Source organism: Rhizopus microsporus, assembly GCF_002708625.1.
Source record: "Rhizopus microsporus ATCC 52813 unplaced genomic scaffold scaffold_2, whole genome shotgun sequence".
NCBI lineage: Eukaryota > Fungi > Mucoromycota > Mucoromycetes > Mucorales > Rhizopodaceae > Rhizopus > Rhizopus microsporus.
The window spans coordinates 2158117-2184311 of record NW_019671917.1 but is presented as its reverse complement, the minus strand read 5'-3'; the positions used below and the strand labels follow the sequence as shown (position 1 = coordinate 2184311).

Below are 26195 nucleotides of genomic sequence, written 5' to 3'. Positions count from 1 at the left end.
TTATCTCGATAAGTTGAGTCTAGATTGACAAATCTTGATAAGGAATCTTAGGGTGATCATTTGGTACCTTAAGCACAATCCTTATCATGTCATATCCTTCCACTATACATACTAAACGCGACAAACTTACGCTGGCATGTGTTACAGATTGAAGTAGGACACCCACACAAATCTCCACGACTGTGACCGTATTCGAAGTGGCCCCCCTTTTTTTCCCCACTTTTTTCTTCTTCTTCTCTTTAGCGTTGAAATGAAGAAGAAGAGCATTGCCACTATTGGCGTGGCTCTCGTGTTTTTATTTTTACTGATATATGCTTTTGCACTTTATCGAGGGGCTATTTTAGAATGTAACATGATGTCATCGCGCATGCGCATACAATCAGGGAGAACTAAACACATTTGTTAGTAATACAGACTGTAGCTGTAGAGCTACGAACAACACCTTACAGCTCCATCTTACTAACAGCACTGATCATCTTGACTTCTATACCACCACTTCTCGGCTTTACATTTTCAACTACCATCACTGGGTTCATTTATGGATTCCCTGGCGGTGTCCTACCCGCTGTCTCTGGAGCATTCATTGGTGCCTCTGTGGCATTTGCTTTGATTCGAAAATACAACTTTTCGCGATTTATCAAGTTATCACCATCAAAGCAAGAAAAATACGTTGCGATTCAAGAAGCTATCGAACAGGGTGGATTCAAGGTAAATAGTATTAAGTAAACACTGCTTTTTTTAATGCCTATAGATGATGATATTGATTCGCCTTTCTCCTATTCCTTGGCCCATCACAAACATGCTCTTATCCATCATTACAACCGTCAGTATACAACAGTACATGCTCTCTGCCTTACTCGCCTCATTCAAGGTATCACTTGACGTCTGGATTGGCTCTCAGCTTGCCGATTTATCCAACCCAGATCTACCGCCATCGGCTCATCGTATTGCCATGGCAACCATGGGCTGTGGTATTCTTATCCTTGTAGCCGTTGCCTGGTGGCTTTATCGACTGACGATGGAAAAGGTGAGAGAGATGACAAATCGTAAGAACAACGAGAAGATGTACCACGAGACCTTGATCGCCATGGAAAAGGTAAGGGAGATGACAAGTCGTAAGAAAAATGAGAAAACATACCACGAGACCTTGATCACCATGGATTCAGTCGTCATCCAGCCTTCAAAGAAAGAAATTTGATAAAACAATACCCTTCATTTTATTTATGCTGATGGAAGAACAATATCTGGAAATTTTTGAAAGCATTTTCGACACTCGCACTATACGAATCATAATAAATAGACGTGACCCCCAAAAACTACCACACTTACCACTCGTTTTCCTCTGTATCCGCAGCAGTAAGGGACGACGAGGATAGCGAAAAGGAGACTCTTGTGGGTCAAGTGCATGCGTAAATCGTGATATCCGCCATCATGTTGGCATGTAGGTCCTAGACGTTCTTCAATTTGATGACGTTGAGCAACAAAAGGAGGGATAATTGGGTTTCCTTGAGAATCATAACCCTGAATTCCTCTAAATTCAGCTGGTGTACCGCCTACGACACCGGGGTATCTACTACTACTGTGTTCTTTTTGCTGTTGTTCGACAGCTTGTTGTTCTCTTTCCATCGGTGTCACTTGATTATGTGCACCATATGTCGGTAAAGGTTGATCACGAATATATTTTGGATACTTGTTATCCATGTTTTTATTATTGAAAAAAAAGAAAAAAAAGAGAGAGAGGCGATACAAAAGTTATGCAAGGGATCTTATTCGATATTCATGTGACACAATCGTCATACCATTTCTTCGTCTTCTTCCTTTGTCCGTTTTTCCACCATTTGAGCTTCCTTTTTCCAGTCAGATGTCAAGACGACGGCAAGGGTAATAGCACAGGCGATGACCAGAGCACCAGCTAGAGCGGACCAAAGACCCAATAGGTTCCAATGCTGTCGAAAGCAGAGCCAGAATCCGATCGGCAATGCACAAAAATAGTAAGCTCCAAGATTACACCAAGCTCCCACGTGCTGACGTCCCATGCCATTCAAGACTCCATCGGCAACACCGGCCAGGTTGTCCGCGAGCACAAAGAGACTGACAAGAGGAATAGCCTGTGAGACAAGTTTGACAACTTGGCTATCACCTGTGAACAGTGTAGCCCAACTGTGTCGAGCGAGTAGGAGGGTGAAGCTGTTGCCAAGTCCAATCAGAGTACCAGCCATCAGTGCAGTCTGTGCGGCTGTTCTTGCCTGTTTGGGTCGCTGAGCACCCAAGAGATTGCCCACACGATTAGCGGCTGCAATGCCTACGCCAAAGGGTAAAGTGTACAGTGCCGTGATGGACGTCAGGATGACGCTTTGGGCACCTAGATTGGGTGTGTCGATCCAGCTTGCGCCCAGGGCAACAATCTCATAAGCCCATGTCTCGGTACAAATCAGAAGAATACCAGGAACAGCTAGTTTGACCATCGGGCGCCATTGAGTAAAGGCTTGGGTAGTGGACCATGCTGGCCACGCTTGGTGACCGCCAATAAAACGAATATAGAGTATCATCAACAGCACTATCACCCAGTAAGTAATGCAGCTGGCGATGGCAACGCCGTGGAAACCAAGGTCAAGAACCCAGATGAGGATGTAGTTGAGGGCAACATTCAGCGGAGTACCAACAAGGAGAACAAGCGTTGGCGCATGGAACAGTCCTTGTGCCTGCATCATCTTCTTCAAAGCTTCAAAAAGGGCAAATGCAGGAGCAGCCAGGATCATCCAACGGACATAGGTAGCAGCCAAGCGAGCTATAATAGGGTCCTGACGTAAGAGAGTAAATACATACTCAACGTTCCACCAGAGCATCACGATCGGTACGTACAGCATAGACATGAAGGCTAAACATCGTTGAACATGTAATCCGACAATCTTTTTATCGTTGGATGAAGTAAATGATTGAGAACAGAGTGTGTCTAGTGCCAGAGTTGCGCCAGTTGCCACGGAAAATCCAGTGATGGTAACAAACATGCTTCCTAAAGTGGCAGAAGCTAGTTCATGTGCGCCCTTAAACAGTGGTCAGTGTGTGATGCTACTTTATGCATTATGTAATACTCACTAAATGACCAGCATTCATGATGCCAACACTTTGCAAACTGTTTTGTAATAAATAACTAATGACTATGGGTATCGCATTTTTAAATAGCCACTTGATTTCATGAATATAGCCTTTTTTCTTTTTTATCAATAAAGGACTCGATTCAGTTGATGTTGACATGAAAATAGATGAGTTGGATTGCTTGTATCATCCAATTATTCTTTTCGGGTAAAAAGAATCTGTATAAAGCGGAAGAGTTCAACCTCTCTCGTTACAGAGCACCATTTATATAAAAAGTTTTTAAGTCTCCGATTAAACGATTAGCAGGGCCTGAGTTTCTATTTTTGGAGATCAATTAAGGAGAAAGTAAAGGTGGTTATGACAAAGGTAAAAGAAGAAGGAGAAGTGTGTTACATCATTATTGCATTAGGTTATCTTTATTAAAGCTAGCATAATTACGTATAATAAGCGATTCTTCTACTAGTAGATAATGGACAGAACTTTATTTATCATTAGTCAGTATCGAAGGCATACACACCTCTTTCTGGAAAGTCACACTAAGAAGAAACCGATGTCGTACTCTTACGTAGTCACATTGACAACTCTTTTTTCATGCAGCAAACAGTTTCCATATTCCTCTTACTTCAATCTTGACCAAAGCCTCAGACTGATGAAAGAAATCTTCCAAGGTTTACATTATAAAATAATTCAAATTGAAAGTGTTACTACCAAATAAAGAAGTAATATGGATAAATTGTGACTTATTCTTGTTGTGAAAGATTTAACTCCGCTAATAGCCAATCAATGAGAAGCATTCAAGCTGACCTGAACTTTATGATTAAGCAGAGGAAGTACAGTGATGCCATTTCTAGTATTTTTTGCGATGATCCGATATTTTCAAAGATAATCACATATCAAAAGTCTCCTTTTTATAAAAAGAGAAACACAGGAAGCTAAAGAGTAGTACTGACGATTCCATGTATAAACTATGTTAATCATGCATATGAACTCAAGGATACCTTGGATTTGAGCCGATGCAACCAAGCATTAAAGACAATTGGCATGTTTAGTGATATAAATCATCCATATCACCTTATATATGAATAACTACAGTGGCAACATTAAACCTTTCCTAGTAAAAGCTGAATACAAAAAATATGATAAATCAGCTTATAATCAGTCCATATCATTGTTTGTAACTTGTAGACTAACTCTATAGATTACAAAGAATTGGCAGAATGGCCAAACTTTCTGTGTCCAGTGATGAGAGGATGTTCAGCAAGTCCATAAAGCAAAACAATTCTGCAAGTAAAGCAAGTAGCTGCACTTTATGTTTATGGGGCAACTAAATGAATGTTTCGCCTCTACATGGAGCCTATTCCATAACAAGAGCATCTATGCTTCACACCTATTCAGTAAATACTTGTCGTGTTTGTTGTGAACCCTTATAATAAATTGAGTGTTGTCTACCAAATCAATTTTGTTAAATAAAAGCAAGCTATTTTTTTATTGGTCAAATTAAGCACTGCCTCTGTGGCTTTCAGAAATTTGTCCAGGGCCATTCTTTTTTTATAACTATCTTTTTTTGACATGTATAGAAATCTCACTACACGCATCAACACTATTGGTGTTCGATACACACATAATAATACAGCCAAGTCAGTACCTTCACCAAGAGGTAAGAAGGATATTTAAAAAAGACAAGTGGAACCATACTGATCATCTATTTCTCCAGGTCAAATTACAGATGTACAAACCTTTTTAAAGACTATTGGACGCAACTGTGAAAGTTTTGCTGATAAATTCGAGGTAGTAATTTCTATAAATATTCTGTATATGGATACTCATGATGAATATAGACTTGGGAACAATTGTTTACTACACCTAGTCGAGTGATGAAAAATGACATGGGAATTGACACAAAGTCAAGAAAGTAAGTAATAACATAAGGGAATAACATGATTTTTATTCACTTTATAAAGATATATCTTGAGTTGGATTGAAAGATATAGAAAAGGAGTTCAACCTTATTCTATTGCATTACCAAAGAAATAATAAAATTTTACCAATCGTTTACTTGACAAGGATTCAATGTCCTTCCTTTTGTGGGTGCACCTTGCATTGAAAAGTTCCAATTATGCTTTGTACAGATAACTGAATTACCCAACACTTGTCCCCATGTAGCTAAATCAACCTTCTTGTGGGGACAGAATCTATCACATTCAAACACCTGATTATCACTTGTTCTCACTCGAATACGGTTGCTACTGATAACCTTGATAGGTCGACCTGTAAACACAATTTCCTTTTTAGGTTCAGTTGACCTCTTTTCGTCACACTCGGATTCGCTGCTACTACTACTACTGCTACTGCTGCTGCTACTACTGCTATCCATATCATCTGTCTTTTTGACATCATCTTCAGAAAATGAAACTGATTTTGCTATACCATTGTTTTTCTTAAGACTGTCTGTACCTGTAGCAGTCAAATCAATAGATGAATTTCTAATCGTATTACGGATAGTCTCAGGGTCTTCAGATAACATAAATGATGTTGGTTCGGCAACGAAACTAGCTGTTGACAAGACGGGAGACCCCAGCTTTTTCTTGCTCTTCTTCTTCTTTTCCTGCTTTTTATCTTTTTTCTTCTTTTCTTTTCCATTCAGCTTTCTATCAGGCTCCAAGGCGTTCCTTAAGAGATCTTTTACAAGTGGCAGTAATTGAATAGCCTTTAAGCGTGATATTAGGGGGAGAATGTATGATTATGATCATTATTTACCTTCCAACTGCTATTAGATAATTCACGTAGCTCTCTCACCTGTGCATATACATGAATATACATAAAAGTAAGGGGGGGGGGCCGTATGACTTACATAATAAAGTCTATTACATTCCAAGATATGAATATCTTCGTTTATTTGTTCATCTGACCAGTTGTGTTCTTTTCCTATTTGTTCAATCAAAGTGGATGTTCGCTTGCAAATGAATTAACATAAAATAAAGATAATGGATTGTGATCCTTTTTTGTGTGTACCATTGAATCAGGTAATGGAACATGCTCTATATATGTGTTATCTATAAAATTCAACTCTGTTTATAATATGTATCTACCTATCGTATTTGAACTGGATGTCATTCCCGCAGCTAAATAAGCCTCAAACAGACTGAATCCATTCTTGTTTTTTCCCATTTTTTATATATGTTTTTTTTATTAAAAGAAAGAAGAAGAAGGGGGGAAAATGAAAAAGATATAAAAAAAGAGTTATGTGACTTGGTTTATAGAGTTGATTCAGATGATGTTTCATACTTGTACTTGAAATATTCACTTTCAACTTTAAGCAGTTCTTTTTCCAGTCTAGCAATTTCTTGATCTTTCTTATCCAACAAGTCAACGATACTCAACCCTTCCTGATTTAAGCTATCCAATGTTTGATCCAATTCCTTGACGATTTCTTTATATTCTTCATATTCTGATCTTATCTTTTCAATATTAGCCTCTATCTCCTCCTTACTTCTCTCGTTCAATTCCTTTTTCAGTTTTTTGTATTCTGTATCCAATAATTGATAATATTCCTTTTGTGATTTCAATTCTTCTTGTAGTTTATATAATTCGTCTGTTAATTCCTCTTCTTGTTCTTTCTCCTTCATCTTTTCTTTCCCTGGTCTATGCTTCAGTTTGAGTGGTTCAAGTTCTTTAAGATAGGTATCCTTTTTCACTGTGGCATCATTTCTTTTAGATTCTGTCCTTGATTCATCAGGCTAAAGTGGGAATGTGATCATGTTTAATAGATGATTATTATTGTGTATTGTTATTATATTACTTTTATATTCTCCTATGAGAAATATTATGAGTAGTTTGTTACTTGGCATGCATCAAGAACTTTACCTTGTCCAATAAGACGACATTTCTCTCTTCTAGTATATCTGGACTCTAGTATTAAAAGTAATTAAGCAATGCAATGGATCATCAATAAATCACTATTACTCTTGCACGTCGTCCTGTTTCTAATGTTGAAGGTATTTCAACTGGTTCATTCTTGATTTCTTTATCACTCATTATCACGCTTAAAAAAAGAAAGAAGAAAGAAAAAGTAAAAAAAAGGAGAGAAAGGGTGAAAGTGACTGCTGAGACGCGTTATAGTGTAAGTAAATCAAATCTGACCCACTGTGATACCAGAAAATGGAATGATACGAATATCATCCATTCTATATACATCTATCCTTTTTGTAAAACAAGACAAGGATATACATGACAAAGTATTCATTATAAAAAGTGTTACCTCTAAAAACATCAATTCAAAGATGTCATTATCGATATACACCACCTGTTCTTAAGCACCAAACTGGAATAATGGCTACTTTCTATCATAATCTGAGCTCAAATTTCATCTAGAAAGAGAAAGAGAAAGGGAAAGAGAGAGAGAGAGAGAGAGAGAGAGATAGAAAACCCGTTGCAAAAAGAAACCCAAAAAAATGTTTCTTTTTCTCTCTTTTTTCTTTTTTCTTTTTTCTTTTATATTTTCTTGCAACACAAAAACAGTTTACTCTTCTTCTTTACTTGCTCCTTTTCATTATTCTTTATGATGTGTGTTTAAATCATTCAATATATACATATATATATATATAAAACTAGCTTTAAGTATTATTCTCTTACACAACTAGTGTAACTAAATGATCGTCCCTCATTGGATAAAGAATTTTTCACATTTTAGGAAATTATAAAAAAGACATTTTTTATATCTTTTAGTGAGGGTGTGCGTGAGTGAGTGTGAGTGAGCGAAGGAGAGAATAAAAAAGTTTGTATATACATAAATACTTAATAAATGTCATTTAAAAACCATGATCAGGTAAATCTTTTTGTTTCCATGTCTTATTATCTCATTTACTTTATTCATTAGTGGCTATTTACGAAGGAAGATCTATATGATACACCCAGCATTTTAGACGGAATATCATTTGAACAAGAACAAACAGATAGAGTCAAAGGTTGCCATTACTTATTGGCAGTAGGCGCCAAACTAAACCTGTAAAGTGGTTGTAAATAGACATGTGTTAATAAATCAAGAGAAATGATTAAAATAGATGTAAACATAGGCCTCAATTAGTCATGGTAACAGCTACAACTTTCTTTCATCGATTTTTCATGAGACAATCCATGAAACGTTTCCATGTCTATGTAAAATATGGATACAAATGACATGTTTATGTAATTAACAATATCTATATAGGATATTGCAGCTACCAGCTTATTTGTTGCAACCAAAGTAGAAGAATGTACACGACGAATGAAGGACATTGTCACTGCATGTGCACAAAAGGCTCAAAAAAACGATAAACTAAGTCTTGAAGAAGACTCAAAAGTAAAAATGAATAATAATTATATTAACCTATTGACACGCGTTTGATTATATAGGTTTTTATTCGTTGGAAAGAGACCTTGTTACATTATGAAGTGATATTGTTGGAGACCCTGTGCTTTGATTTAACAGTACAGCAAGCTCATACAAGTTTATGTCAAATAGAAGCACAATTACAAAGTAAGAACCTTTTTTTTTTTTGAAAAAAACAGTGATGCTTACACATACCCCTATAGTATCTTCTTCAGCAATACGTAAAGCATGGATGTTGTTGTATCAATGGTAAGAAAAGAAAAAAGTCTACTATAGCGTTATACTGATTATACATAGCCTTGGATCTCCATTATGTGTATTATATAAGCCAAACCTTGTTGCTGCTGCTGCTTTATTATTAGCATCTCACTTTACTACATCAGAAAAACTAAATGAAAACTGGTATGAATCCTTACAAGATGTCGATGCTAGTGAAATGCATGGTAAATATAGTTTTTTTTTTATTATAGCAAAAACTAACAGCTTAAATAGAGCTGGCATCTGAAATGCTAGAGTATTATATGGAACACTATCTAGTGAAATCCTCACATCATCCATCTTCACAAACAAGTTCACCTTATCCACATCATTCTTATAGACATTAAAGATATAGATAAAAGAGATAAGGGCATCAGAATACATATTATATATAAAAGAAATCAATAAAATATTTAATTAAAAAATCGAGATAAACATTACACTTCATCTGCAGGTATAACAGTTTGTACAGTAGAAGAAGAAAAGGATGCGGTGGGCTTTGGCCCGTCCATGTATCCAATAATCGTTGGACGCTGTCGTCGTTGCACTTGATTTGCCTTGAGTGAGAGAGAAACCAGCTGTTGATTTTGTAAGCGAGGATTGATACTTCCGACAGGAGAGGCTATAGGTCGTATACTACTAATGCCACTTGACAACGTACTACTGGACTCACTCGATTTCAAGTTGTGACCACTCCATGATGACTGAAGCATACGACGAATGGTATCCACATTACGATTTGGCATCTTGTTATTTCGAATAGTACTGTTGTTGCTTTCGAGACCATCCGTCGAGGCATCATTAAAGAGATGCTGTAGTTGATTCTTTCTAGGTAAGGTCTTGTCTTGTTTATTATAGGGTGCTGCCTTGCTTATCGTCTGACTGTCGTTTTCATCCTTCATCTTAAAATAAGCAGGAGGACGTCGGACGGTAGCATAGGTGGATATATCGGGCACTTTTTCTGTAAACATGGATGATTCATCCGTGATGACCATGGATCGAGTGCGAGATTTTCTAGAGGCAGAACGAATGACCTGTCGTGCTACAGTCGCAGCTTGTCCTTCCTCAATAGCAGTAACAATAGTCGACGTACTTGCGTTGGGTAATGATGTATAATTGATCTCATTACTATGTTCTTCTTTCTTTATGTTGTTATCTAAATCAATAGAGACAAAGCCACCAGCGTCTTTGTAGTAAGGATCATCCGAGGATTCAATTTCTATCTTGTCAGCAAAGTAACAAGCGTTTGGTATAGAGATGTGCTTATTCTTTTCATGGATGCTTCCCTGAAGTGTCGCTGCGTCATCTTGTGGTTGGACAATGGCTCTAGATGTCCTTTTTTTGATAACGAATAGAAAGATGAATATAGCCAATAATACAACTATGAGAACAGTACATATTACTGCCCAGATAGGCACCATCGTTTTTAAATAATATAAAAGAAAGAGGACAAAAAAGGCCTCGAAAAAGCATAAAGAAATATAGGGGAAGAATAGGAGTCTAATAGGAGTTGACTAAAAAAGAGGGGATCTAAAGGTAACCACAATTTGACAATACAAAAGATGAGCTATAATTCATTCGGAGAACTTGATGCTTAAAAATATCAATAGATCCATTAGGTTCTAGGAAAATGTTTTTAAGCGGACATTAAAGTTCGTAAGATACCGTAAAAATGTCGTTTCTTACGCGTTCCCGTCCTCAAGATCCCCCTTTATTGTAACCTCCTTTAAATGAAAAAAAAAAGTAGCAAAACTAGCCTTCTATTTTTGGTAATCAAAAGGTTTTAAACATATTATTTATTAAGAGGTGCCGTTGCTGATGGTTTTGATACAATATGTTTAAGTTTTGGCCACAGTTTCTTAATTTTGCTTTGAGTTGGTTGTTGTTGTTGTTCTGGTGGTGGTGCAGAAGGGCGACGACGAATGATTTGGTAGACTTTTGTGTTTGGAAGTGGATCATCGTTGATAATATTGATGATTACAGAGGGGGTATTTAAGGGTCTAGGCTGAGGTGAGGCATCTACAGGTGTTGCAATGGATGAAGCAATACTTTCCTCTGTTTTACATGAAGCTAAAGAGAATCGAATGGTTTTATCCTTTATAAATGATGAATTCATAAGATATAAAGAAAGAATGGAAAAGAAGAGAAAATAAAGAAAATAGTTGTGAAATATGTTACAAGTCTTTCTGTATGTGTGTGTGTATGTATGTGCCTATGTATATGCTAAATACCTTTGTCTTCTAAATAAAGTAACTCATATTTTTATTCCCAAAAATAAAATTCTCAGATAAGAAAATACAGAAAATAACTCTTTCTCTTAAAAAGAAAGAGAAGAAAGAGAGAAAGAAAGAAAGAAAGAGGGAAATGGCTTTAGCTTCTTTTCCACTAATTATTAGACGTTGGCGAAGGTCCAACTTACATTATGGTGATTATGCGCAATACAGTCGCTTAAGAGAATATGTAATAAAAAGAAAAAAAAAAAAAAAGAAGCAGAAAACTAATTCATTAAGCAGTTAACAGAAGAATTGTTTATTACAAGACTAACAGCCATTGAACAGCATGTTGCAAAAGAATACCCACAAATTTGGATAGACACCTATTTATTTCTAATAGCCATTCTGTTAGTAGCAGTAGCAGCAGCTATTTCTATTGTTGCTCGTGCTGCCAATGCAGGACTTTGGTATCCACTCATCATCTTGCTTGTTCCTGCCATGATTGCCTTTTTCACAACTCGTAGACGAAATACATATTATATTCGACTTGCTCGAGTAAGTTTTTTTATTAAATAATATTCAATGGGACTTATTGTTATAGTACTATGACTCTTTACAAAGTCTTTTAAAAGAACTCAACTCACAAGACGTAACAAGACAAATCAAGTGGACCTTTAGACGACCCAGGGATACAGATACGTCGGCTGAGCTTCTGCTGAAACAACCATTATCGGCTTACAATATAAACTTCGTCATTGATATTTCACAAGTCGACACAGAGACTGAACTGGCTCAGGAAGGGGAAGCATTGCCGGCCTATGATACCTCCATGATGGATATCGTATTGGATATCGGCCCTGAAAATGTACGTGAACAGTCAACAGGACATCCTCTTCCACCTTCTTATGACAGATCCATCGAAATGGGCGATATTCAACAACCACCACCCGCATATCCTATTAATAATAATCGACCATAGCTATATTGTAATAATTAGTGTGTATTATCTGTATTATATATAAATAACCTACTGTTTGCATGATGCCTATTGTGTGTGTGTGACTAATTGTGGCTTATTCATAAGAAATGCCAGTAAAAAAAGCGGGGTGAACCAGGGCCCCACTTGGCTGTGTGAGAGAAGAAGGGGGAGCTTTTTTTATTTTTTTTTTTGCTACTCTAATGCTAAACATCATTTCTCGTCCTGCTCGACGTTGTTTATTACAGCAAACAAGATTATCAAGTTCGAAGACAGGCTCTTCAACATCAGGTGATTCTCGACTTGAAGTCATTCGTCGAGTCTTGTTCGAATCACCCAAGAAAGAACCTACGATTCATTTAGAGGGACAGACATTAGAAGAACATGAAACTATTGAAAGAGCTTGGAAACTTCATAAAATGAGACAAAGAGAACAACGCGAGCGTACATTGGAACGTCAATTTAGAACCATGCAAGCTGCCATGACAGAATTAGAAAAGACAAGTGATCGACTGTTTAAGGGTGCTATTGTAAAGAGTAGACATATGACCTATCCCAAGCAAGCCAAGATTCCTACAGAAACGCCTTCCACACAAGGTTGGGATTATTCCTTTAAAGCAAGCTCAAATTAGATTTAAAAAAAAAAAAGTTGTGTTATTAATAAAGTTTATTTGATCTGTGTAAATACATAAACTAGGAGACTAATGAATAAAGAATAACGTATTGTTCGTTTTATATTTACCAAGGCGTTAAGGAATGTACTACTGTTATGGGGCAGCGCATTAAATCCACGGCAAAATTAGTCTTTTGAACGGGGGAGGACTTTCATTGTCATGTTTTGATTTGTAAACAAAGATACCATATATATTTAATGCACTGTTCACATCACAACTCCACGCCGTACCACAATAATTGTGGCAACTTCTTCTATTGTTGGCAAGTTGTGAGTGGATCTGTCGCCTCCTTCAAGTAGCCTCACTCTCATGGAGGGACTAACGGTGATATAAGGTGAGCCGCTTTCGGCAGAGTCATCATTGTTAGGCCTATCCTCACTGTTGGCGCTGGATCTCTCAGAGTTTCTCAATATCTCATACGCATGGCGATAAATGCGTACAAAGGGATTACACTGGGCAAGCATAGGCTGAAAGATTACTTATAATCTCCTGGTCCAAATTTTCATTCCGTACATCCACATTCTCTGCCTTTTCCCAGCTGAAGAACAGTTCAAACTATTCTGCAATTGGCACCAGGCATTAGTCGCTCTACCTTTGGTTCTCGCGATGATCTATCCTCATTTGGCTCTCATAGTTCAGAATCTGCCAGATTTGAAAACGCCCTCCTCTCGGATGCCCTTCTGTGCTCATTGGACCCTTCCAAACCTTACGAAAAACCCCAATGCAGCACCTATTCCGATTACCAACGTGTCTCCTAATCAGCTCCGTTTCTTCTAGCACAAAGATCACAATTTGCTTAAGCATCCACGACGTCCGACCACATTGTTGGCGAACGTTTTTGATTCCTGAGTATGTCTCCTAAAGCCCTCATAGCATGGCCTCGCCTACTACATGACCTCGTCACTACATCTACTTTACAGCATACCCGAAATTTCAGCTTGTATCTCTCTCTGCTGTGCAGACTCTGCCAAACCAACACCAAGACAATTTTCAACTTCTTTTTGTAAGCTGCCCTCTCAAGCTCAGCTTCTGGCTCTCAATCTTCGAGCGATATTCTCTGCCGGACAAGTTCTCTCACCCGTTGACGAAATAGGGTCAATGTTCGCTTCCTTTTGTTCCGGTAAATGAACATTATACAGTAGATATGGATGCTCTTCATTCCTTTGGTGTGGGTATAGTTATGGAAATACCATTGGCACTGCATCATCGATGACACTCCGTAGTATACCACTGTAGCCATCAACCTATTTGGACTGGATCATTACGACCCCGTCTTTGTCTTTTTGTCCCGAAATCATCTTCCACTACAGCTCCATAACTTTTGTTTGTTAAATAAATGCATGAATAATAGTGTCAATAACACAGTTTACGTGTATCTCTCTTTTTTGAGGATCCGCTTCTCTCTGTTTCTCTATCTTTCGCTGCGGTCATCAAACCGATGGCTACAAGTTGCTGCGCGACACTGTTGTATATAAAGTTAACTCTTTTTTTTTATTACATTATTTTTAACTTTTTAACTTCATGACAGGCACTTGGACTAGTGGGCTTTCTGAGCTAATAGCATCCTCTCGTTCAAAAAAGGGTAAAGGCAAGCTACGTACGGACTTTTTATCTGGAACGACAACAGTGGATACAAAAGAGAATGAACAAGAGACATTTCGTCAACTTGTAAAGAACTACCAAGTTAACCATTCAGTTCCTGATGGTAATGATATCATAGACACGCGCTTATATATATAACTGACTTGAATGTATAGATGTACCAAAAGTTCAATTTGGCCAGCACATTCAGTTCAAACCACCCAAATCACCATTTCTCAAAACACTTGTGCAGCCCACTGTAAGAAAAGAAGAACAAACAAGATCGAGCAAGCCGATCGTGTATGATCGTGATTGGTTATTACAGTATGTCACTTGACCCGTTTTTGCTTTTGGTTAACCTAGCATGATAGACATACCCAAAGATATGCCTCAGACAATCCTTACGAAGTATGTGCCGAGTTGTTTACGATCCTTCGATCAGGCGATGAAGATATTCAAGTGCCTCTGGTTGAATTGTTGGGATATGAGGCATTAGAGTTTATTGAAGAATTGATATCCAATCGATCTACCATTGTGCATAACATTATGAGAATGGTAAGAAATAAAGGCAGAGAGAGAGAGAGAGAGAGAGAACTGATAACGTGCATAGTCTAATTATGACGAACAACAACAACAACAACAACAACAAAGACAGGTTGAGTCTAGACGGCCTGTCTATGGCACACAACTTACTATACAATCTGAAAAAGACTTGAAACAAGAAAAGAGATTGAGAAAAGAACAAAAGAAAGCAAATAAGAACAAAGAAGATGATGCTCATACAACATCCATGGGCATCTTGGGCTTTGATGGGCAGGATCTTCGACAGGCTAGAGAAAACGCACTGATGAGTTCGGGCCCATTGTTCAGCTCGAATTACAAGACAGCGGCGCAGCCCAAGTATCCTCATGTGTACCAGTCTGGCGTGTCAGGGACAACACTGTCAATATTTGGATCGCGATTTGCATTACCAGCAGGCACTGAGCGCTATGATAATAATGATTATGAAGAAACGATTATTCCGGTTCCTAAACAAGCTCCTGTAAGGCAAGGAGAAAGACGAATTCCTATATCTGAAATGGATAGCTTAGCCAGAAATGCATTCAAGGTAAACAAGCACTTTACCCGTGAGAGGGAGGTTATTAAAATAGTAAAATAGGCCTATGATACCCTTAATCGTGTTCAATCCATTGTTTATCCCATTGCTTATGAAACAAATGAAAATATGCTTGTCTGTGCTCCCACGGGTGCTGTAAGTTGCTCCCTCTCTTTAGTTATCATTACCAATGACTTTTATTTTTTAGGGTAAAACTGATGTTGCCATGTTAACTGTCTTACGATGTCTCTCACAACACTGTCACCCGCCCCCAAGAAAGGGAACGACCGAGATCGACTTCAAGATTGCGGTAAACGAGTTCAAGATTGTTTATGTTGCGCCTATGAAAGCTTTGGCAGCAGAAATTGTCGAAAAGATGCAGAAGCGGTTAAAGTTTCTGGGAGTCAAAGTACGTGAGCTTACCGGTGACATGCAGTTGACAAAGGCAGAGATTAGTGAAACCCAATTTATTGTTACCACGCCCGAGAAATGGGATGTGATCACTCGAAAGGGCACAGGTGATGCTGAGCTTACACAGGTTTGTTTATAAATTTATATGTTTATACATTTTGCTCAAGGCCTATGTAGAAAGTAAAACTTTTGATTATTGATGAAGTTCACTTGTTGAATGAAGATCGTGGTGCTGTTATTGAAAGTATTATTGCCAGAACGATAAGACAGGTACTGTTATTCAACATTCTTTTTTTTTTTTTCTGTATATTAAAAAAATAATTATTGTAGGTTGAATCTAGTCAATCTCTCATTCGTATTGTTGGTCTATCCGCTACTTTACCCAATTATATTGATGTAGCGACATTCTTGAGGTAATTTCTCCCAAAAGATGAAAAGAATACAAAAGGCTAACATTTCCCCCCTCCAGAGTCAACCCATATCAAGGATTATTTTATTTTGATAATGGATTTAGACCTGTCCCTCTTGAACAACATTTTATAGGCATCAAGGGTAAACCCAACAGTGTGCAATCGAACGAACGAATGAACAAGGCATGTTTTGACAAGGTATCCGAGCTCGTACAGCAAGGGCATCAAGTGATGGTCTTTGTCCATGCAAGAAAAGAGACTGTCAAGACAGCACAAATGCTAAGAGAAGAGGTAGCTGCGGAAGGCCTTGGAGGTAACATAAATGACGTCAAATGAACAAAACTTAACTGTCTATAAAGATTTTTTTGACTGCATCGATGCACCAAACTACGCCAATTTCAAAAAGGAGATTGCACGATCCCGCAACAAGGAAATGAAGGAACTCTTTCAGTACGGATTTGGCATTCACCATGCAGGCATGCTTCGGTCCGATCGATCACTCACAGAGCGCATGTTTGCTGATGGATCACTCAAGGTCCTTTGCTGTACTGCCACATTAGCCTGGGGTGTCAACTTACCTGCTTATGCCGTCGTCATCAAGGGCACACAAGTATACGATTCGACCAAAGGTAGCTTTGTGGACCTATCGATCCTTGACGTCCTTCAGATCTTTGGTCGTGCCGGACGACCTCAGTACGAAACTCACGGCGTGGGCTACATCCTGACGACCCATGACCGTCTATCTCATTATATCTCAGCCATTACCCAACAACACCCGATTGAATCCAAATTTATAGAAAATATTGTTGACAACTTGAACGCGGAGATCTCGTTGGGCACAGTAACTAATATTGACGAAGCAGTCACTTGGCTAAGTTACACTTATCTGTACGTCCGTATGAGGAAAAACCCGATGGTCTACGGTATGTCGCATTCAGAACCCGCAGAGGATCCGTTACTGGGAAGAAAGCGACATGAGATTATCACACTAGCCGCACGTAAATTAGCAGAATGTCAGATGATCCTCTTTGACGGCTCGACGGGATACTTGATCCCTAAAGACTTGGGTCGTATCGCCTCTAATTTCTACATCAAGCATAAGAGTATCGAGATATTCAATTCAATTATGAAACCGCGTATGACAGAAGCCGATGTGCTGGCTATGATGAGTCTCAGCTCTGAATTTGATCAGATCAAGTCGCGCGAAACAGAACATCAAGAACTGAAAAAGCTACTAGAGAACGCATGCGCATGTGACATCAAGGTAATATATAATCACATATAATATATATAAACTCATTCCCTATCAGGGAGGTCCTGAAGATACACCAGGCAAGGTCAATATTCTACTCCAAGCTTACATTTCAAACGCGTATATCGATGACTTTGCACTTGTTTCTGATTGTGCCTACGTTGCTCAGAACGCAGGCCGTATTGCCCGTGCCCTGTTTGAAATCGCACTCAACCGTAACTGGGGCGTCACTGCTTCTGTTCTACTTGAAATCAACAAGGCTGTTGAGAAACGCATGTGGACTTTCCAACACCCTTTACGACAGATGGGATTACCGATAGATATTGTTCACAAGCTAGAGAATCGCACACACGAGGTATCTGTCGAGGAGATGCGCGAGATGAGCGTGCAGGAACTAGCAGACCTAGTCAATCATAACCAAAAGATGGGCATGACGCTCTCACGATGTGTCGACCAGTTCCCGATGCTCTTGCTTGATGTCCACATGGCACCGATCACACGTCATCTCTTACAGATCGATTTGACCATCACGCCTGATTTCGTCTGGAACGACCGAGCGCACGGTAGTGTCGAGCCATGGTATATCTGGGCAGAAGATGACGAAGGCGAGATTTACTATTCTGAATACTTTTTGCTTTACAAGAAGCAGCTGGGCGAGCCTGCCAAGCTCACCTTTATCGTGCCTCTAGTCGAACCTCTGCCGGCTGAGATGCACATACGCGCCGTATCGGATCGCTGGCTAGGTGCCGAGACAACCGTGTCGATACCGCTTGAAGACCTGGTATTGCCCCGTATGGATCCACAGTACAGAGATCTCTTGGACTTGCAGCCTTTGCCTATCAGCGCATTACATCATCCTGTGCTCGAAGCGATCTATGGGTTTAGACACTTTAACCCTTTGCAGACTCAACTTTTCCATACGCTGTACCATACACAGCAACACGTCCTCGTGGGCGCGCCTGCAGGTACAGGTAAGAACGTGGCTAGTGAACTTGCCTTATGGGCTGCTCTGCGAGATCGTCCCGAGTCTAAGGTAGTCTACATGGCATCAAAAGAAGCACTGGTAAGAGAACGAAAGAAAGATTGGACGCATCGATTCAGCGGGGCTTTGGACAAGACGGTGGTTGAGATTAGACAAGATGTTGCGCTTGAGGACGTGGAAGCAGCCCATCTGCTTGTGACGATACCCGACAACTGGAACAAGATGCAATGGGAAAAGATCATCTCTCAGGTATCCTGTGTGATTGTGGACCAGGTTCATTTGATAAGCCAAGACCCAGCACTTGAAGTCGCCGTGTCGCGTATAAAGCATGCTAGTGTAGAGCACAAGGTTCGCATGGTGGCGTTGAGCACATCACTAGCAGATGCCTCTGATCTGGCTAACTGGATGGGTGTCAGCAAGACAGGACTATTCAACTTTAAACCCTTGATACGTCCCATGGAAATTTACATTGATGGTTTTCCCGGCAAGCACTATAGCCCACGTATGGCCATGATGAACAAACCGACCTATGCAGCCATCAAGACACACTCGCCGAATGAGCCGGCCATTGTCTTCGTCACATCACGTCGACAAACCAAGCTGACGGCGCAAGACCTCATTGCTTACTGTGGTATGGAAGATAATCCGAGACAGTGGCTTCATATGGACGATAGTGAATTTGAAATGCTTCGAATCAACGATGAACTATTGCGAATGACCCTTGCCTTTGGTATCGGCTTGTATCACACAGGCTTAAGAGAAAGTGATCGAAAAATGGTGGAAGAGCTGTATTTGAATGGACGAATTCAGATTCTGATTGTGACAAGTGATCTTGCTTGGCAGGTACAGTTCCCTGCCCATTTGGTGGTCATCAAGGGTACCGATCATTATGACCCAGAGAACGAGCGGTATATTGATTATCCTGTGAGCGATCTCTTACAGATGATGGGTCGCGCCAGTCGTCCTCTAGATACAAGGGGTGTCGTACGCGTGTTTGTGCAAGAGAGTAAGAAGGGCTATTACGAAGCATTCTTGCGTGAGTCGTTACCTGTAGAATCCGATTTACACGCATGTCTTGATCTTGTCCCCGAGGTGCTGAGTAAAAGGATCAAGACGAAACAAGACGCTGTGGACTACTTGACGTGGACGTACATGTATCGTCGTCTGAAGCAAAATCCAACTTATTATGGATTAGACAAGGATGTAAATAAGTACCTTTCTAATCTAGTAAATGAAGCAACAGAGCATACAGAATCTATTGAAGTGGTCGACAATTACAAACTATTTCCTGTTAAAAACCTGTAAAATAAACGGCAGCTTTTTGGTATAACAGCAAGTGTAACATTCATTATAAGAGTTTAAATTCTAGAATTCAGTTTTATTTTGCATATACACAATGTGATCACATATAGATTAACATATTAAATTTACAACATACAAAAAATCATAAGTAAAAAAAAGATGGATTGAAGGAGGAAAATAAATAAAAAAAAACGGGAGGATTTGAGAAAGGAAAGTAAAGGGGAGGGTATTTTGTGTTTGTTTTTTTTTTTTTGGCTTATTTTTTTTTTTCGTCAACTGTTTTTTTGGGTTTGAGAGAGAACTTTTTTGATGGGAAAGGGAAGAGAAGGATTATAGCGCGCCATCTACTTTTGCAATATGAGCTATCAGATCCACCACTCTCGTACTATAAATAAAATGAGTATAACCCCAAACAAAATTATTGTGTATTTAGCGCGTTACCTGTAACCATATTCATTATCATACCACGAGATGAGTTTCACGAATGTTGGTGATAATTGAATACCGGCTTTAGCGTCGAAAACAGAAGAATGAGTGTCACTTAAGAAATCTGTACTGACCACTTGATCTTCAGTATAGCCAAGAATGCCCTTGAGAGGCCCTTCTTCAGACGCTTTCTTGATGACTGCCTTGATTTCATCATAGGAGGCAGGCTAATATACATTTTAGTTATGTGAAACACTTCGCCCCTTGTATCGTTTTACCTTTTCAAGTCGCACAGTTAAGTCGACTACGGAGACATCCGGAGTAGGCACTCTGAACGCCATACCAGTCAATTTACCGTTTAACTCGGGAATGACCTTACCCACCGCTTTGGCAGCACCAGTGGAAGATGGAATGATATTTGCACCTGCGCCACGCCCACCTCTCCAATCCTTGTTGGAAGGGCCATCGACTGTCTTTTGAGTAGCAGTTGTTGCGTGAACCGTCGTCATCAAGCCTTCAATGATACCATAGTTATCATGAATGACCTTGGCCAAGGGAGCCAGACAGTTGGTTGTACAAGACGCATTTGAAATTACAGTCATGTCAGACGAGTACTTGTCCAGGTTGACACCACATACGAACATGGGCGCATCCGCCGAAGGAGCAGAGATGATCACTTTCTTCGCCCCACCCTTGAGGTGAGCCGAGGCAGCTTCCTTGGTAGTAAAAACACCCGTGGATTCAATCACATAATCAGCACCGTCTTGTGCCCAAGGGATCTGAGAGGGATCGCGTTCAGTGTGGACAGTGATGGCTTGTCCATTCACAACCAGTTTCCCATCCTTTTTCTCGACCGTGCCTTTGAATCGGCCATGAGTCGAGTCGTACTTAAACATGTAGACCTAAACACAGACACGAATGAGTATTTTTCTCTATTTACCATCATTATACATTACCATGTAATCGAGGTCAATGAATGGATCGTTAATGGCAACCACGTTAACATTAGGGTTATCAAGAGATGCACGTAAGACAATACGGCCAATACGACCAAATCCGTTAATACCAGCGTTGATAGGCATGTTTATAATATCGTTAAAGTTCGTGAAGTTCGTTAAAAAAAGAGAAAAGTTTCGTTAACAGAAAAAAAAAAGGGGTCGTTAAAAAAGTTCGTTAAAAAACGTAAAAGCGCTTAGAGAGTAGTTTGTTATAAGGGGGTTTTTTTCTTGAATATAAAAACAAGAAAAAAGAAAAAAGTTCGTAAACTAGAGAAATAGAGAGTTCCAAAAGGACAAGCTGCTTTTATAGATTTATTCACTTGTTGCCATACGTTACGCTATTTTTGTGTTCCTTTCCCCTTTTTCCTATTCAAAACAAATTTCCTTTTGCTACCATACAATAGAACTTGTGATCAGGCGTTATTTTGAAGTCGTCCTATTTTATGTATCCACGTGTCAGAAATGTTAACCTCACTCTTTTAACGAAAGACAGGAGGTCGATTGATTTTATTTCTTTGTAATCGTAGTATTAACCAGTCAATAGCCTCTTCTACGCCATGACTATATATAATATGAGATAAAGTAACCGTGATCATGTTACTACTTACCCTTCAAGTGCACTCACAGGTAACACTCTAGAATCTCTTGCACCCAACTTGACTGCTATTTTATTAAAGACTTCCTTTATTTCTTCTACGCGTAATGCACCTTGAACATCTTGTTTATTAGCCAACATCAAAATAGGAACACCTTCGATTGCATCATTGGTAATCATTGTTTCTATATTTCAATGTGAGATCATATGCCCCTTCCCATTTTTAGGACCAAATACCAAAAGTATCTCTACATTCTTCTAATCTTTTTGGATCTGTAGAATCTACAACGAATACAATGGCGTGACATTCAGCATAATATCTCTCCCATATCGGTTGAAGCTCTCTTTGTCCTCCTAAATCCCAAAAATTAATCCTCGAAGATTGGATATCTATTCGACCAACTAGAAAAAAAAATTATATGTATTAGATATTCATTATATATTCCTAGTTATTATGATTATTACTATTTAAACCAACAGTAGGCGCAATCTTATCTGGTGCTAATCCTGATACTCCTAAATAGATGGACTTTATACGTTCTAATAAAGTCTATATTTGTATATATTTATATTTATATATTTAGTTTTTATACTTTATCTATTATCCACTTACTGTCTTTCCAGCGTTATCAAGTCCAATAATTAACACATAAAACTCTTCTTTTCTCGTAAGATAATTATAAAGTCCATGAAGTAATGTGTACATTGCGTGATTATCTTGTTTCTTTCTTTATTATTATAATGGGCTGAGTCAACCAGAGAAAAAAAAAGGGAAAAAGATCGGCCTTTGAAAAAGGCATTATTATGATCAGATTTATTAAGAATGTAAAACTATCCACTGTTCTGGGTCTTCTACGCCCACAAGTTGCTTGATACAGTCCAAGACGACCGACAGTTCATTCACAAAATAGATGGCGTTCATTGTAAATGCACAATAGTTGGGGAACGTGGCATTATCTAGACGTCCTGGACATTGAACAATCTCAGACGCCAGTCGTTTTCCAAATCGATCCCGTATGTCATTAGGTGACACGATGAATGGCGGTAGTGCTATTTTAGACGCCATTGTTGCAGAAAGGAGTTTCATAAGTCCCATGATAAAGGCCATCTAACAAAGAAGGATGAATATACAATTCATTATTGTTGTTGAATCCTTACATATTCTGTGCGCTCATCTCGCATCGCACTCACAAGATTTCTTTGCCATGACCGATCAATTGATTTTACAGCATAAGCCATTCCGATCAGTAAGTCTGCCATATTGTCTACCTTTTCTACAAGTACAGCATATGTATCATACGGAAACTTGCCTCTTAATGGTGGCTCTAGTTTTGATAACTGAAGATGGCTTCTTGCATCTGCAACCTGTCGTCGAATATCTAAAAACAGTTTCCGTAGTGACTTATTCAGTCGCGGAGTTTGCTCGATACGGTTGTCGTAGTTGGAAATGATGTCTCCAACAAGAATGCCGTACAGCTTACTAATGTCATGAAGTGTCAGAGATATCCGTTTGCGTAGCTCTACTCGACCTGTCACAGGTTTAGGAAGAATGGACAAGATGGCCGCTGCTGCAACACCTATGCTGACCAGTAACATACGCTATAGATAAAGGAAACAAAAAATGAATGGGGACATCTAACCCCTCACTCCTGAAACTTGCTTACCTTGCCTGCCACCACTTCGGCTGAATCATATACCGTAGCTCCGCTCGTAACATACTGATACTCGTAACAAATGACCAAGATACAAGTAATTTGAATCATAATAACCAAAGGAGACAGCATCTTGTTGGTAAAGAATAAATAATACAGTGGTATCATCAATATAAACATCAGTACTGAAAGACCATAAGGATTTCCGCGCGTAATTTCCCAAACAATAATACCCAGGACGCCTCCTGCGACAGTACCAATAACTCTTAGCACGGTTCTACATCACATGAGTCATCTTGCTAAAAAAAAAAAAATGGACCGCTATAACTTACCCAAACAGAAACATGCCTGCCAGAGGTGACATCCACATCATCAGCGTCACTGTAGCCCACTGTCCTCGCCAGGCAAAGAACCAGGAAGCACTCTGAGGCAAAAACGCAGGTAAAGATAAAAGAACAAACCCACTTGCCGTCTTGATCGCAAAACCAGTTTCGACAGTTTGAATCCACAAGATAACCTGATACAAACTGTAAAAGAACTTTTCGAAAGCCGTCTCAGGTGGATTCACATCCGGATCACGCGGGTACGTCACTTTGCCTGCTTTGTTCTTCTGTCCTAAAAGCCCCAGATCTTCCTGTCGCTCCAGTTCGTTTGGTGCCGTCATGGTGCGTGATAAGGTCATGTCGTTCTGGCTCGTCATATTGTTCACGGTCAAGCCGCCCATGGTAGCGTCCACGCGTTGAGTCTTGGATAGCCATTTGCGCAGTCCGATACGAGGAAACCATAGTTGTTTTCTGGTTCGTATCGATTCGAGATTTTGAACGAATGCGAGTAGTTCCTGTAGATTCTTGGCGTGAGAGATCAGATTGAACTGAAAGAGGTAGATAATTTGGAACAGACTGCTGAAATGGTTCTGTACATCTGTCTTTGAGTTTATAAACGAGAGTGTTCCATGCTTCATCTCAAGTTCGTATCGATCCACTAGTCTATCTAAGCGTTCCTTCAGCCCAGAGTCATTGGATGGTACCTTCAGTTCTGTTCGATTCCATAAGAACATTCGAGGAAATGGCCATAACAAGGTACTCTTTAACGTCCTTGGTTGGTCACCAAACTTGATCAATCGAGCACTGCATTCTGAGAGCGCTTCGACGCAAGTATCCGTGAGCTCTTGACTGAGCTTTCTCATATCAGCAAGCTTTTGAACAAACGTATCCTTCTCTTCATCTCCATTCAGACCCAATTCGCCCCTGTTTAAAAGATCGCATTTGCTCAACAAGCTGAGACCAATACCGTAAAGCGGTGTGCGCATCTGCTTTATGATTCGCGTCAATGTGCTTGCGTCCTGTTGCGATAGTCGACTCCACATGATCTCACGTTGAACCTCTCGTTTACTGTCAATGAGTGTCAAAATAGTGCCCTGGAGTCGAGCATGAAGGGTAGGTAGTGTTGTTGCAGATGCACCTGTGGCCAATGTCAAAAAATTATGCGCGTGCTCTTCAAAGAATCCGTTGTATTCTCTCAGTGATTTCGTAAGCATAAGCATGAACTTTGTCATACTGTCGTCTGGCCATATCAACAGATCGACAGCAAGTGCAATGGCTGTAGACATGGCGATAGGTTTTAAAAATGTATACTATACAACAGATCAGTTTGTTTTATTCTATTTTGGGCCTTTTTTTTTGGACCTACAACTATCGCAGGTTGAAAGCCTGGTGTGACGGATGCTTGAGTTATGGAAAACTACAAAAAAAGAAATACTTAAAACAATGGTCCCCAAAATACTTCCCTTCCTCAACTTACCACAAGGATTATACTACCAAAGATGCTTGCAAGAAATGCTATAATAAAAACAAGAGGGCATTAAAATCATCTTGTATAATACATTTACTTTACCTTGCTGGCTTTTAACACGAAGATACGTTACGGCAAATACAGAGATCAGTAAGAAAATAGCCAAAATGGCACTTGAATTAGGTTGAACAGGCAAATGTAGGGTCGGATCGCGAGCAAGGTTTGCCAAATACATGGCTAACAGATGATCTATTAGTTCTTTTCGCTCTCTTTTCCTTTTCTGCTTTACCTAAGACGCTCCATGCTGATCCAACGAGGGAAATAAATAAACTTTGTATCGAAATCTAACTTTTATCAATTATCAAATCCTGTACCTTTATTTCAAAATTACCTCTAATGCGGAACCTATAATAAAAGAACACAAATGTCATTAAATGTTATTTACTTTATGTCTTCTTTTTTCTCTTTTTACCAACAGGTCTAAATGGAAAATTGAGTACAGTTCCAATAGGCACCAGAACGATGCCTTGTCCAAATGCATTTCTCAACCTATCGACAAATACAAATATCAAGGCGATCAAGATAGCTAAGCTTCCTTTTAACATGGGTCTTAACAGAGGTAGCGGTGGTATGATCGACTTTAGTCTATCCGGGAGCGATTTCTTTGAAGCCTCGGGGATCATCTCATGCACACTTTTATCTTGTGTATTTCCAGTGTGTCTGGTGGATTGATTTGATAATTCTATGTCATCCATAAAAAGAAAAACAGTGTAAAAGAGATCAAAAATTTAAATCATAAAAAAAACATCATTGTGATTTCTTTCGGGACAAATGTTTTGCCATCCATTATTTTTTCTGCAAACCAACACTTTATTGGCTGACTTTTTAAACTATGTGTGTGGAGAAACGTCATGTGTATCTAAAAGGGGTAAAGAGCCCGCCTATAGATTATACATTTACAGCTTTATGTCGTACACTCTTGCTTAAAAAAAGACGAAATAGGAAAAAGGCTATATTTTTTATGCAATCCATTCTTTCCATGTGTAAATCATATTCAAATACAGACAAAAAGACATTGACAACAAAACTCAAATAAATATACACGTGTTGTCTT

The 26195-nt window shown here is 39.2% G+C and overlaps 13 protein-coding genes across 13 annotated transcripts; 6 read left to right on the top strand and 7 right to left on the bottom strand.

Annotated features, from left to right (window-relative positions):
• Positions 1-250: 250 nt before the first annotated feature.
• On the top strand, positions 251-1198 carry RHIMIDRAFT_234369 (uncharacterized protein; the record flags this gene model as incomplete). Its single annotated transcript, XM_023608144.1, has 3 exons — positions 251-347; positions 407-708; positions 752-1198. The coding sequence occupies 3 exons, from the start codon at positions 251-253 to the stop codon at positions 1196-1198; spliced, it is 846 nt and encodes a 281-aa protein (XP_023470481.1).
• Positions 1199-1793: 595 nt separating this feature from the next.
• On the bottom strand, positions 1794-3255 carry RHIMIDRAFT_197471 (uncharacterized protein; the record flags this gene model as incomplete). Its single annotated transcript, XM_023606205.1, has 2 exons — positions 1794-3044; positions 3097-3255. 2 exons carry the CDS (start codon positions 3253-3255, stop codon positions 1794-1796), a joined length of 1410 nt encoding a protein of 469 aa, XP_023470480.1.
• A 1410-nt stretch (positions 3256-4665) lies between these two features.
• RHIMIDRAFT_234367 (uncharacterized protein) lies at positions 4666-5012 on the top strand (the record flags this gene model as incomplete). Its single annotated transcript, XM_023608143.1, has 3 exons — positions 4666-4753; positions 4811-4884; positions 4935-5012. 3 exons carry the CDS (start codon positions 4666-4668, stop codon positions 5010-5012), a joined length of 240 nt encoding a protein of 79 aa, XP_023470479.1.
• A 125-nt stretch (positions 5013-5137) lies between these two features.
• On the bottom strand, positions 5138-6264 carry RHIMIDRAFT_234366 (uncharacterized protein; the record flags this gene model as incomplete). The annotated part of the gene is made up of 5 exons (XM_023608142.1): positions 5138-5803; positions 5854-5892; positions 5948-6049; positions 6109-6134; positions 6186-6264. The coding sequence occupies 5 exons, from the start codon at positions 6262-6264 to the stop codon at positions 5138-5140; spliced, it is 912 nt and encodes a 303-aa protein (XP_023470478.1).
• Positions 6265-6350: 86 nt separating this feature from the next.
• RHIMIDRAFT_234365 (uncharacterized protein) lies at positions 6351-7131 on the bottom strand (the record flags this gene model as incomplete). The annotated part of the gene is made up of 4 exons (XM_023608141.1): positions 6351-6833; positions 6896-6907; positions 6961-7005; positions 7060-7131. The coding sequence occupies 4 exons, from the start codon at positions 7129-7131 to the stop codon at positions 6351-6353; spliced, it is 612 nt and encodes a 203-aa protein (XP_023470477.1).
• Positions 7132-7831: 700 nt separating this feature from the next.
• Positions 7832-9114, top strand: RHIMIDRAFT_65825 (cyclin-like protein). Its single transcript, XM_023615534.1, has 8 exons — positions 7832-7921; positions 7973-8100; positions 8169-8250; positions 8303-8434; positions 8488-8611; positions 8668-8713; positions 8762-8907; positions 8957-9114. Exons 1-8 carry the CDS (start codon positions 7898-7900, stop codon positions 9067-9069), a joined length of 795 nt encoding a protein of 264 aa, XP_023470476.1. The 5' UTR covers positions 7832-7897; the 3' UTR covers positions 9070-9114.
• A 45-nt stretch (positions 9115-9159) lies between these two features.
• Positions 9160-10143, bottom strand: RHIMIDRAFT_234363 (uncharacterized protein; the record flags this gene model as incomplete). The annotated part of the gene is made up of 1 exon (XM_023608140.1): positions 9160-10143. The coding sequence occupies one exon, from the start codon at positions 10141-10143 to the stop codon at positions 9160-9162; it is 984 nt and encodes a 327-aa protein (XP_023470475.1).
• A 903-nt stretch (positions 10144-11046) lies between these two features.
• Positions 11047-12014, top strand: RHIMIDRAFT_65797 (uncharacterized protein). Its single transcript, XM_023615533.1, has 3 exons — positions 11047-11182; positions 11236-11490; positions 11537-12014. The coding sequence occupies exons 1-3, from the start codon at positions 11087-11089 to the stop codon at positions 11912-11914; spliced, it is 729 nt and encodes a 242-aa protein (XP_023470474.1). The 5' UTR covers positions 11047-11086; the 3' UTR covers positions 11915-12014.
• Positions 12015-12094: 80 nt separating this feature from the next.
• Positions 12095-12729, top strand: RHIMIDRAFT_266773 (uncharacterized protein). Its single transcript, XM_023611945.1, has one exon. It carries the CDS (start codon positions 12115-12117, stop codon positions 12541-12543), a length of 429 nt encoding a protein of 142 aa, XP_023470473.1. The 5' UTR covers positions 12095-12114; the 3' UTR covers positions 12544-12729.
• Positions 12730-13996: 1267 nt separating this feature from the next.
• On the top strand, positions 13997-19692 carry RHIMIDRAFT_311174 (Sec63-domain-containing protein). Its single transcript, XM_023614712.1, has 11 exons — positions 13997-14290; positions 14343-14490; positions 14538-14721; positions 14777-15274; positions 15326-15418; positions 15471-15800; positions 15851-15943; positions 16004-16086; positions 16143-16396; positions 16443-17347; positions 17394-19692. Exons 1-11 carry the CDS (start codon positions 14107-14109, stop codon positions 19620-19622), a joined length of 5001 nt encoding a protein of 1666 aa, XP_023470472.1. The 5' UTR covers positions 13997-14106; the 3' UTR covers positions 19623-19692.
• A 257-nt stretch (positions 19693-19949) lies between these two features.
• On the bottom strand, positions 19950-21127 carry RHIMIDRAFT_198001 (glyceraldehyde-3-phosphate dehydrogenase 1; the record flags this gene model as incomplete). Its single annotated transcript, XM_023606244.1, has 4 exons — positions 19950-20004; positions 20061-20272; positions 20324-20947; positions 21002-21127. The coding sequence occupies 4 exons, from the start codon at positions 21125-21127 to the stop codon at positions 19950-19952; spliced, it is 1017 nt and encodes a 338-aa protein (XP_023470471.1).
• A 395-nt stretch (positions 21128-21522) lies between these two features.
• RHIMIDRAFT_286230 (ARF/SAR superfamily) lies at positions 21523-22344 on the bottom strand (the record flags this gene model as incomplete). The annotated part of the gene is made up of 5 exons (XM_023613361.1): positions 21523-21604; positions 21652-21823; positions 21876-22040; positions 22104-22188; positions 22252-22344. 5 exons carry the CDS (start codon positions 22342-22344, stop codon positions 21523-21525), a joined length of 597 nt encoding a protein of 198 aa, XP_023470470.1.
• A 111-nt stretch (positions 22345-22455) lies between these two features.
• On the bottom strand, positions 22456-25836 carry RHIMIDRAFT_234355 (uncharacterized protein; the record flags this gene model as incomplete). The annotated part of the gene is made up of 10 exons (XM_023608139.1): positions 22456-22746; positions 22797-23237; positions 23303-23567; positions 23623-24923; positions 24980-25030; positions 25091-25128; positions 25184-25318; positions 25371-25425; positions 25473-25486; positions 25554-25836. The coding sequence occupies 10 exons, from the start codon at positions 25834-25836 to the stop codon at positions 22456-22458; spliced, it is 2874 nt and encodes a 957-aa protein (XP_023470469.1).
• Positions 25837-26195: the final 359 nt, after the last annotated feature.

Coding starts and splice junctions, on each gene's coding strand:
- RHIMIDRAFT_65825 (XM_023615534.1), top strand. CDS start 7,898: ATGTCATTTAAAAACCATGATCAG. Junction 7,922..7,972: donor CATTTAAAAACCATGATCAG/GTAAATCTTTTT, acceptor TTTATTCATTAG/TGGCTATTTACGAAGGAAGA. Junction 8,714..8,761: donor TGGATGTTGTTGTATCAATG/GTAAGAAAAGAA, acceptor GATTATACATAG/CCTTGGATCTCCATTATGTG.
- RHIMIDRAFT_65797 (XM_023615533.1), top strand. CDS start 11,087: ATGGCTTTAGCTTCTTTTCCACTAATTATTAGACGTTGGCGAAGGTCC. Junction 11,183..11,235: donor ACAGTCGCTTAAGAGAATAT/GTAATAAAAAGA, acceptor TTCATTAAGCAG/TTAACAGAAGAATTGTTTAT. Junction 11,491..11,536: donor ATTATATTCGACTTGCTCGA/GTAAGTTTTTTT, acceptor TTATTGTTATAG/TACTATGACTCTTTACAAAG.
- RHIMIDRAFT_266773 (XM_023611945.1), top strand. CDS start 12,115: ATGCTAAACATCATTTCTCGTCCTGCTCGACGTTGTTTATTACAGCAA.
- RHIMIDRAFT_311174 (XM_023614712.1), top strand. CDS start 14,107: ATGACAGGCACTTGGACTAGTGGGCTTTCTGAGCTAATAGCATCCTCT. Junction 15,944..16,003: donor TTGCCAGAACGATAAGACAG/GTACTGTTATTC, acceptor TAATTATTGTAG/GTTGAATCTAGTCAATCTCT. Junction 16,397..16,442: donor AGCTGCGGAAGGCCTTGGAG/GTAACATAAATG, acceptor CTGTCTATAAAG/ATTTTTTTGACTGCATCGAT.